Here is a 10667-nt window from a genome sequence, read left to right as displayed (position 1 = left end):
ATTTTTGTAATTTAAAGTCGTTTTAAAAAATTCAAAAGATAACATATAAGAAAAATATAACATATAAGGTGTCCTCATTTTTGTATTTTAAATTCATTTAAAAAAATATATAACTTATAAGATTTCCTCTTTTTTGTAATTTAAAGTCATTTTAAAAAATTCAAAATATAACATATAAGAAAAAATCTAATTTTTTTATTATATGGTTAATGTGATTGTTTAAGTTTTTTTAATAATATAAATTTAAACAAAAATGAAGAAAGATGCAAAAATTGTTATCAAATCTTTATTATTCATAATCATTAATTGCCATATATATGTAAATCATATTAGGTAATTCCGTAGCTTTAATTTAAGGAAAGAATACACACTTCCTATATTTTAGGTTAATATAGTGTTCTCTAGTGTTATATAATTATGAAATAATGTGACACCATTAGATTAAACTATCCTTTATATTAGATACTCTAGAATTCTTTGAAATAGAATTTAGAAGGCATTTAGAGTACCACCTAGGATTTGAGGTATTTTTTAATTAATACAAAATGAAGGTTCTAATTTTTCAAATGCTTCTCGATTAATATATAGGGGATTAATTATTATTATTTTCTAATCTAGATACTCATTAGTTTTTATCAAAGAGGTTACTCTTAGAACAACGGGACGAACGATTTGCGATAAAACGTGACATATATTTACATACTTTTAACTTTGTGTTTAAAAATGAGAAGAAACAACGAATAATAACAGAGATTTGAAAGCTGTTGAAGTGTAAGAGAAAACAAATAACACATATACTCCACCGTTAAATCTTATCTTTAAGTAAGTTAAACATCCTTTGTTGACCGTTTCCCACAAGACTTCCACAGACTTTGAGAGTTCAGACAACGACATAAACCCCGCCTTGACCAGGCTCTTATTTGTCTCAAAACATTCATATATTGTGACCCTATTATGGTGGGATCTGATCGGCCCATCTAACCTTACCGCTTCAAAATTCAATAAATGAGCTTTTAGTAGTTCGATTAACGATTGGATATTGGCAAGAAAAACATCAGAATTGTGAGTGATGAAAAGTAAGTATTGTTGGTGATAATGACTACAACCGTGATTAGAAAGACAAGATCTTTTAAATTTTTCAGTTTACAAGTAATTGAGAATGCATGAGTCAGCCTACTTCACCATCTATTGCACATCATCACATTATTAGAGTGGATAACGAAGATCTACTTCATGTTTGACAGAAGTTATTACATGCAAGTTTGTGCGTTTATACACCAAGTGCACATTAAAGCTAGAGTAGGAAGAGTCAAATAGCTAGACCTATATATAGTATTCTTTAACCGAGGCAAACCGTATGGTTCTTGGTGATGGAACTCCGAGAATCTTGGAGGGAGAAGTTGGAATTGATGTCAGGGAGATGCATTGCAGAGTCCATAGAGGAAGACGAAGGAAACTGATCCTCGAACCATTGGATTGTGAGGGGTGATGAGTTGTTGCAAATAGTGGTTCGGTCGAAAAAGAGAGTAGAGTAGTCTTTGGTAAGGCTTGCTTCTTGTGTCTCACATGCTTTCTCTAGCATGCTCTCCATGTATTTCCCTTGTGCTTCTATCCTTTGATTTACCTGTCTTTCTAATTCCACCTCTTCCTCTATTCTTCTGTGCACTTCAGTTTGCATCCTTCATCACCAATCATAATTACCACTTAGTTATATATATAATAAGATTTTAGGTCTATATAACTATATTGGAATTGGAGCGCACATACTCATTCATATTGTGACCAGTGATATGGGGAGTAGTGAATACAACATTCCTTTGAAGATCAAACATGGAAACTGCATGCATGATTGATCGATGTTGATTACCAAATATAAAAGGTATTCATGGCGCAGTCAGAAATTAACCAATACATAGAGTTCAATTTAATAAGAAGGGTGATCAATACTGCGCACCTCTATTAGGATCCCTAATATTAGTGGAGTGACCATGGCTATGGTCCTTGTGAGGCTGCTTTCCAAGTCTGAACTTCTGAAAACATATATACATGTTAATTTATATTAACCAGTACTATATATTTTAATTCTAACTATGCAAAACTACCTAAACAAGAAGGAATCAAGAACAAAAATTGTAAAGAATAGGAAACTAAAGATGAACAAAGTAAGGATGATATTCCAATCTAAGCGGTGGTCGCCTTCAAGGAGAAATCCACACTTTACCACTAAATGCGTTTTTAGCGGGGAAGTAGGAATGATATATAGAGTAGGAAGCAAGATTATGGTAGAGAGACCTGGAGATGGCTCTTGAGATGGTAAAGTGTAAGACCCTTCACGCCCATCACTCTCATTATCGTCTTAGGTGTAGCCTCTGTTAATATATATCATACTTATCAGCTTCATAATATATACACTGCAAATGAATCAATATAAGATGATGATGATGATGAAAACGTACTGTCAGGGCCTCCAAGGTGAGTAACAGCGTCAACGAAGCGTTCATGAAGCTCGGCGGTCCAACGAAGGCGAGGCTTAGGATCGGTGGTCAGTACAAGACCTGATGGTGACTCAGATCTCCTCTCTTCCCTTGACTGCATCATGATTTTAACAACAAATGTCGATCGGTGATGCAATATTCAGCACAAGCGAATATTAGTATTTATGAAAGAAAAGAAAGAACACACGACGTCTTGCAAATTATAAAGTTTGATTCTGGACTGGCACTGACACATATATTTTTGATATAAAAAATAAATAAAAGCAGACAAGCATATCTATAGACTATATTATGCAATAGGGTTCTAGGCTTTCAAGTTGTAAACCATGCAGAGGATTTTACATCCACACATGTCTAAAAACACAATTAGGTACAAATCCGCAATATCCAAGTCCTCCTATTTTGATGTATTGACGCATGTGGCCTTATACAGCCGTATTATAAGAAATTGCTTTTCAAAAATTAGCTTCCATGAAGATATAGATGCATGCACATGCATGTGGGAATAAGGAACATAAGCATCTTATTTTTGTTTAATCTCGATGAAAAGATTCGTGTGCGGTGTACTTTAGAAAAAGATAACAAGTGGAACAAAGCTGATGTTTAACTGCTAGCTCATCAATTAAGTATGTATGTAAATGTAAGCAAATAAGAATCATGCAGCTTGGAAAAGAAAAGAAAAAAAAGAAGACGAAAGTATTTGTTTTAGTTTGCTTAGTTTTCAAGCGGACTTTGTTTGATAGATTCTTCTTGTATTCCTCTATAAGATGAATCTATTCCCTTTCATATCACACACTGACACACACCAGTCATGAATCAACACAAGTCAACAAAAATGTAGACTTTCTCTTCAGTCGGCAATAAGAACATTGGACCCAATAAGAAAGCAGATAAGGCCCATTTAAAAAACTATTCAAGGCTAATCTAATACATATCAGGCCCAACTAACTTAGGCCTCCTTATCTTTGGCAGCTTTTGTCTCTGGTGTTCATATTTGTTCCTAACATGCATAGATTTGTCGTTTTCCTTAGGCCTGAGACTTTTATCCGAAATCCGGATTTGATCCGAGATTCAATCCGGATCCGATCCGAAACTCCGGTATCCGGAGGGACCGAATCCGGATCTGGATAGTAAAATGTTGGATCCGTCAAAACCGGATCCGGATCCGGATATCTTGATTTTTTAATCCGGATATCCGGATCCGTAAGTTTTATTAATAACTATTTCAAAAATAGTAATATCTATATATAAAAACTAACTTTATCTAATATATTTTTGTTTTTATAATAGTATATGTAAATTTTGTAATATTATATATATATAGAAATAATTAAAAACATTTTTTTTTATTTTTAAATTGTTTTTAATATTTTATATATATTAATATTATTATTTTTATTTATTTTAAGGATCCAAATCCAGATCCGGATATCCGCCGGATATTACAATTTTTGGAAGGATATCCGACACTCGGATATCCGAGAACCCCAGATCCGGATAAAGATAGTAAAATTATGGATACGCCGGATAAAAATCCGGATCCGGATACTTTATAATTATCCGGATACCCGATCCGTCTCATGCCTAATTTTCCCTACCTAGTCTATTTTTCTTGCATCTTCTATTCATCGATTAGTACAACTTTGCAATAAATCAGACGATTTTTCTTCTAGAACCAGCTGAGTTACCAGAAAAACAAACATAGACATTGTCCCGGTTTAGAAAATACCGAGATACAAATGGTCCGGTTTAGAAAATACCGAGATATTTTTACTGTAACCGGGATTTTTGCACAATAAAACCGAAACTCATCAGAGTTGAAGAAGAGGGAGGGAGGCGAAGTGAGGAGAGGAGAGGAGGCTGAAGCAATCTTGACAGAGAGAGAGAGAGAGAGACTCTCGAGTATTCTTTTGACTCACTTCCTCTCTTCTCTTGCACCCTTCGATAGAGACTAATACAGTAACAACAACAAAGTTCACTTTCTTTTTCCGATTACCTACCTTGTCAGGGTTCTATCGTCCCCTGAGTATTCTTCTTTCAACTCAATGGTACGACTCTTCTTGTCTTCACCTTTTGATGAATCTCTTAGTTTTGCGATTCAGTGGTTTATAGTCCATCTTTGTTGATATGATCTGATAGACTGATATAACTTGTAAATCCCAAACTCTTGTATTGAATAAGAAAGAAGAAGTGTTTACAGCTCTGTAATCAACAATGGTTCACTCTCATCATGAGTTCACCATCATCGACAGTCTCATAGCGACTGGGTAAAGAGGACTCATATCGTCAGTCGTCAGTCGTCAGTCGTCACTCCAGTTTACACATACAAAGCATAATCAACAAATGAACTCTCTACTCCTTGTTTAATATCAACTAACGGTAAAATGAATAACTGCAAAGACTCTTTCCCCATCCAAAGGTTTCCTTTATTTAAACTTCTGTTCCCTCCTCTTCTGTTACTTCCTCACTCACTTCCTTCACTTCTTTTAATTTCCCTTCCTCTTGCGATAATAGGCCTTTCGGTACCTATCATGATCCCTCTCCCTTGTGGCAGCATAAGTTGAGTAGAACCAACCGAGATAAGCTTCAGCAGTTCGTGTCTATTACAGGAGCTAGGTAACTGGATTTGTCTCGCTTTTTCTCTCTCTCTAGTTTTACTGTACGTTTGATGTTTTTTTAAGTAAGAACAGAACAGTGACTAGTTTACAGCATTCTTGGTTTTGTTTATTTTTTTTTGTGTGATTTGTTTAATAATGTGTTGGGGGAGCAGTGAGAAGAGTGCTCTTCAGGCTCTTAAAGCAAGTGATTGGCAGATCGAAGCAGCTTTTGATGTGTTTTATAGTCAGCCCCAGCCTAAAAGCAATGGTGATATGAGACGCTTGGAAGAGCTCTTCAATAGATATAAAGGCAATATGCTATTTTTCTTTCTCTTTTGATTTGATCAAAGCCACGTTTTGATATTATTATTTGTGTAACTTATTTTTTAAATATTACATTCTGCAGATCCATATTCTGATATGATTCTAGCGGAAGGTGTCTCGGTTCTCTGCAGTGATCTTCAGGTATTTGATCTTCTTGGATAATGCTAAGAGAGTGATGTGGCTTTATCTTACATACCACTTGCTAACAGTTGATTTGAATTTTTCTCTAGGTGGAACCCCAAGACATTGTCACGGTATTGTTTATTCTTAAACCTTTTGCTACTGCTTGATTTTGTTCATGTGTTAATAAGTACTTTGTGAAAGTGCCTTGAAAGGCTAATAAGAGTGAAAAGGACAAAGAAATAGATTGAAAGTGGGGGTTTAAACTCATTGGTTTCTCTCACTGGTCGCTCTGAGTTTTATCATTTTCTGAACTTATAGTTAAATGGGCACTCATTCCTATTTCAGTTGGTTCTTTCGTGGCATATGAATGCTGCCACAGCGTGTGAGTTTTCCAAGGAAGAATTTTTTGGTGGCTTACAGGCATTAGGGTGAGTGAATTCTAGTCTTGATGCTGTTACAGTTCTGTAACGATGCGACGGAGTTATTTGTGCAGAGTTTAACTTGGTCCTTATTTTCTGATGACAGCATAGATTCCATTGGGAAGTTGCAGGAAAAGCTGGCGTTTATGCGTTCTGAGCTTAAAGATGAACGTAAGAAGCGAATTAAAAGTGCCATTCCCGTTTTATGATGTGGTTTAAGGAAAGCTTCATGTTAATGTTCTTCTTGTGCATTTATTTTGTTCAGAAAAGTTTTATGAGATCTACAACTTTGCTTTTGGGTGGGCGAAAGAGAAGGTAAGAAAAGCTTGGTCTGAAGTAGCTTTCTGGAGATTTTTTTCAATCTGTGCTTGTGATAAACAGACACTGTTAAAATGTTGCAGGGGCAGAAGTCTTTTGCTTTAGATACAGCGATTGGGATGTGGCAGCTGCTCTTTGCTGAAAGAGAGTGGCCTTTGGTAAATCACTGGTGTGACTTCTTGCAGGTAAACCAAACACTCTTAAGTTGTAATACATCATCATGGGCATGGTCTTAATTTTTTGTTTCCCTGGATCAGGATCGTCATAACAAGACCATATCTAAGGACACATGGGCACAGCTCCTGGAATTTGCAAGGGTAAGTGAAAGTGTCATTGAGCTTTATATATTGTTTGCAACTATGTTTTAGTGTTGATATATGGATTGAGACATTAGTTTCTGTCCTGATGATGCAGACGGTGAACCCGCTGCTGTCTAATTACGATGCAGAAGGAGCATGGCCTTACCTCATTGATGAATTCGTTGAGTATTTGTATGACAAGAGCGTTGTTGACAAGTAACCTATCATCTGGGAGAAGTGAGTAGCTCTATTTTACAATTTATAACTATTCTTTAGTGAGACTTTTTTGTTTTCTTGTCTGAATCTTCACATTTGATGATCTTTTAACTTTCAGACTAATCCAGTTTTAAGCGTAATGAAACCAACAACTCAATCCTCTGTTATTACCATTTACTAATAATCATTGCACTAACAAACTCCATCCTTAAAATGGTGGAGCCGACTAGTGTCTCACAACAATCTCTCTAGTCACAAGCTTAGGACAAGCTTTGTAGCAGCGTGACTGACCAACCAGTTTACAATACATAGTATGCAGAAATGATTATATGATGTTTAGATTTTATTTAATTCTTGTTTGGATTTTATTTATTCAGCAATACTAAAAACATTATCAGTCTCTCTTTTGGTTGACATTATATAGAAATGATTATGATGTTTTAAAAGGTAGATTTACAGCAAAAGAAAGTAAGAAACTCATGAGTATAAATTTATTTGCCTCATCAAAAGAGTGAGCTTCTAAACGGTGACTGCGATGGCTTCATCGAGGGCAATCACACCAGGAAGTACTTTACCTTCCAAGAGCTCCAAGCTAGCTCCACCACCAGTGGAGATGTGACTCATGACTCCTGCAACTCCCACTTTCTCCACTGCAGCCACTGAGTCTCCTCCTCCTATTATAGTTGTCACTCCTTTCTCACTCAGCTCTGCTAGTTTATTAGCAATCGCCTGCAACACAAACCATAACCACCAAACTTAACAACATGCTCTTACTTTTACGAGGAATCATTTACTTACCTCTGTTCCAGCAGCAAACTTCTCCATCTCGAAAACTCCCATAGGTCCATTCCAAATGACTGTTTGTGTTGTGTCCAAAGCTTCGTTGAATGTTTTTATCGAGTCTGGACCAATGTCCAGTCCCATCCATCCATCCTCAATCCCTGATGCAGACACGACCTAATACAAACATCCACATTACATACTTTACTCAGAACACAAACAACTCTACTTCTCTCATCTCTCGTTTAAGATTACCTTACTGTTGGCATCAGGAGCGAACTTGTCAGCAACCACAACATCGGTTGGCAACAAAAGAGAGACTCCTTTAGCCTTAGCTTTGGCAAGGAGTGAAGTAGCCAACTCAAGTTTATCTTCTTCAACAAGGGACGATCCGACAGAAAGACCTTGTGCCTTGTAGAATGTAAAGATCATTCCACCACCAAGAAGAAGTATATCACACTTCTCAAGAAGCGATTCAATAACTCCAATCTTAGATGAGACCTTGGAGCCACCAACTATGGCTGCAAACGGTCTCTTTGGGCTTGAAACAGCTCCCACAAGGTAATCAAGCTCCTGTAAAAATATAGAGAGTAAACAAAAAACATTCACTAGCAATGGTATGGAACCAATATCAAGATATTAACCTTTTGGAGAAGGAAACCAGCAACAGAAGGCTTCAAGAACTTTGTGACGCCCTCAGTGGAAGCATGAGCTCTATGAGCAGTTCCAAAAGCATCGTTGACATAGAGGTCAGCTAAGGAAGCAAGCTTCTTAGCGAAGTCAGGATCGTTCTTCTCTTCTTCCTTGTAGAACCTCACGTTCTCAAGAAGCAAAACTCCACCTTCAGGTAGTGAAGCCACCAAGCTTTCAACTTCCGGACCGATACAGTCGTCAGCTTTCTTGACCTGCAAGAAACTCACCCTTAGAAAGCTCTCAAGCGATTTGATTGGCATAAAGCATGGATCTTTACCTCAATACCAAGAAGCTCAGATAGCCTAGGGACAAGAGGAGCCAAACTAAACTTCGGTGTGACTCCCTTTGGCCTTCCCTGAAAAAGATTGAAATGTTCAAACTTTATTTCAGACAGTGGAAAACCTTTGTTTTGGAGTTTGTCTGAATAATCTAGGCTTGCTGTGTCGGTTTATTCGGTTCGGATATTTTCGATTCCGGTTTATTCGGTTCGGCCATAATATCACCGAAGTGAACCGAAAATTTGGTTTGGTTGGGTTTTCGACTTTTTATTTTATTTTGAAAATAACCGAATTTTCGATAATTATTTGGTATAATTTTCTAAAAATTGGATATTTTTGGTTAAGTTATGTTAATATGATTTGGTAATTTCGGTTTTTTTTCTTCTCAAAAATCAAAAACCGAACCAAATTGAAATTGCAACCGAACCGAAAACCAACCAAAAACCGTAACCGGAACTAAACCGAACTCATAACCGAAAATTTCAGTTCGATTCCACTGGTTCGGACAAAATCACAGGCCTACTGGAATATTACCAGATGAGTGGAGAGGATGACTTTAGCACCATTCTCGATCAAGTACTTGATCGTCGGAATAGCAGCACGGATCCTAGTATCGTCAGTGATCGTCTGATTGTCATCGAGAGGTACATTGAGATCAGCTCTAACGAAAACCTTCTTCCCTTTCAGATCAGCAGAGGTGAGATCTCCGACGCTCTTCTTCGCCATGGAGACAACTCCTCTGGTCCCCTTCCCGCGGAAAGACTGAACCTTCGAGGCGACATGGACGGTGAAACGAGAGTCGAGGACGGCGGAGAAGCCGAGAGGACGGGTGGAGATGGATTTGGTTGGGACGGGCAAAAGGGAGGCGCGTGCGCGAGTTGCGGCGGAGGAAGCAGTGGCTCCGGTGGTTGACTTGAGGAGTGAGAAAGCTGGACTTGCGGCGACGGATGCCATGTGGAGTTTGAGGATCAGGGAGATGAGAAGGAGAGGAGAGAGTGTGACTAGTAATCTTCTTTAGCTATTCAGATTTTAAAATAGTTTTTTTTTTTTGTTTCTTATCGTTGATGATTGGTTCAGAGAAGCCTTTGAGATTCCATCACGATCATTGTACTTTATCCACATAACCGTATAACATACTTACATGTGTCAGAAACATAAATGGTCTTAATGTTTACTGGTCGTTTGCCTACACTACACCTCTTCTCTTAAATTGCTAGGTTTGCTAAGCCATGTCAGGGCATATGTTACTCTTCTCATTTCATCATCGAACCATCTCCACGTGTTGATACCATGAAAGAGTGATTTAAACTCCCACTTCTCTCCAAGTTTAGACAGAGGAATGTAACTCTCGGGATTTGCTTACTCATTCCAGATGTGCCTTTGATCAGGCATGGTGAAATCCCATTAACTTCAATGCCAAGTTTCTCGTCCTAGTATTTCAATAGTAGCCTGTTTTCAAGTTTCATAAAACCCAGGATCACATTTTTGATACTATACCATAGTTCTTCCTAACCAAAGCTACGAGTTTAACTTAGCAGACTAATTAATCACCTTTGGTAGCTAGCAAATGCATTGTATTTGGTATACAGAATTAAATATACTCTGTTTCTTCATTTTATAAACAAATCCATATCCATATCATAACCAATGCTTCCCTTTACTAAAGTGAATTGCTACAGTTGATTGATTGTCCCAAACGCTAAAATAGCATACTTAAGAGTTCCTGATTGCGTATCCTAAGATCTAATCTGGAACAATTGATTGATTGCTCCTCATGGCTACAATACCAAAAACTTGATGCTGAAAAAGTGTAAGCATAGATTACTAAGAGCATGATTAATGGGGGAGACCCATTTGGAGTTCTTAGAGTATGATTTGACACTTTAAAAGATGTTTCTTATCTCTCTTATTTAAAAGACGTTTCTTAGTTTTTCTTAGTTAAAAGGTAAAAGACGTAACTTGTGTTACACTAAAAACTTCACCCTAAAAGACCCATTGATCATGGTCTAAGTCATCACTTTGGCTGCAGAAACATGTATTTGGTACCAAGAAGCAGAGTAGCGCAAAGAAGCACTAATGCTGAGAAGAAAGAGGAACTGAGGAAGAGAAGTCACCCCCCCCCCCC

The 10667-nt window shown here is 37.3% G+C and overlaps 3 protein-coding genes across 8 annotated transcripts; 1 reads left to right on the top strand and 2 right to left on the bottom strand.

The window, feature by feature from the left end:
• Nucleotides 1–1177: 1177 nt before the first annotated feature.
• Nucleotides 1178–2934, bottom strand: LOC106342168 (myb family transcription factor APL-like). Its single transcript, XM_013781031.1, has 5 exons — nt 2457–2934; nt 2293–2369; nt 1955–2030; nt 1768–1837; nt 1178–1679 (listed from the first exon to the last, which is right to left on the bottom strand). The coding sequence occupies exons 1-5, from the start codon at nt 2596–2598 to the stop codon at nt 1340–1342; spliced, it is 705 nt and encodes a 234-aa protein (XP_013636485.1). The 5' UTR covers nt 2599–2934; the 3' UTR covers nt 1178–1339.
• A 1408-nt stretch (nt 2935–4342) lies between these two features.
• Nucleotides 4343–6936, top strand: LOC106318011 (DCN1-like protein 2). Of its 6 annotated transcripts, none has more exons than XM_013755849.1 (12): nt 4343–4914; nt 5010–5111; nt 5266–5402; nt 5499–5557; nt 5647–5670; nt 5885–5967; nt 6065–6129; nt 6224–6273; nt 6360–6461; nt 6534–6593; nt 6691–6812; nt 6910–6936. In XM_013755849.1, exons 1-11 carry the CDS (start codon nt 4880–4882, stop codon nt 6793–6795), a joined length of 822 nt encoding a protein of 273 aa, XP_013611303.1. In that variant the 5' UTR covers nt 4343–4879; the 3' UTR covers nt 6796–6812; nt 6910–6936. The 6 variants fall into 6 exon arrangements, with proteins under 6 accessions (XP_013611303.1, XP_013611326.1, XP_013611318.1 ...); XM_013755872.1 differs by lacking the exon at nt 6910–6936 and having other exon boundaries at nt 4343–4543; nt 4696–4914; nt 6691–6907; XM_013755864.1 differs by lacking the exon at nt 6910–6936 and having other exon boundaries at nt 4343–4543; nt 4681–4914; nt 6691–6907.
• Nucleotides 6937–7171: 235 nt separating this feature from the next.
• On the bottom strand, nt 7172–9561 carry LOC106318001 (phosphoglycerate kinase 1, chloroplastic-like). Its single transcript, XM_013755829.1, has 6 exons — nt 9077–9561; nt 8542–8619; nt 8216–8476; nt 7827–8144; nt 7590–7748; nt 7172–7520 (listed from the first exon to the last, which is right to left on the bottom strand). The coding sequence occupies exons 1-6, from the start codon at nt 9494–9496 to the stop codon at nt 7311–7313; spliced, it is 1446 nt and encodes a 481-aa protein (XP_013611283.1). The 5' UTR covers nt 9497–9561; the 3' UTR covers nt 7172–7310.
• Nucleotides 9562–10667: the final 1106 nt, after the last annotated feature.

The sequence above is a fragment of the Brassica oleracea genome, chromosome C1, assembly GCF_000695525.1.
Source record: "Brassica oleracea var. oleracea cultivar TO1000 chromosome C1, BOL, whole genome shotgun sequence".
Taxonomy (NCBI): Eukaryota; Viridiplantae; Streptophyta; class Magnoliopsida; order Brassicales; family Brassicaceae; genus Brassica; species Brassica oleracea.
The sequence above is the reverse complement of the archived record's forward strand: the minus strand, read 5'-3'. Positions and strand labels throughout refer to the sequence as shown.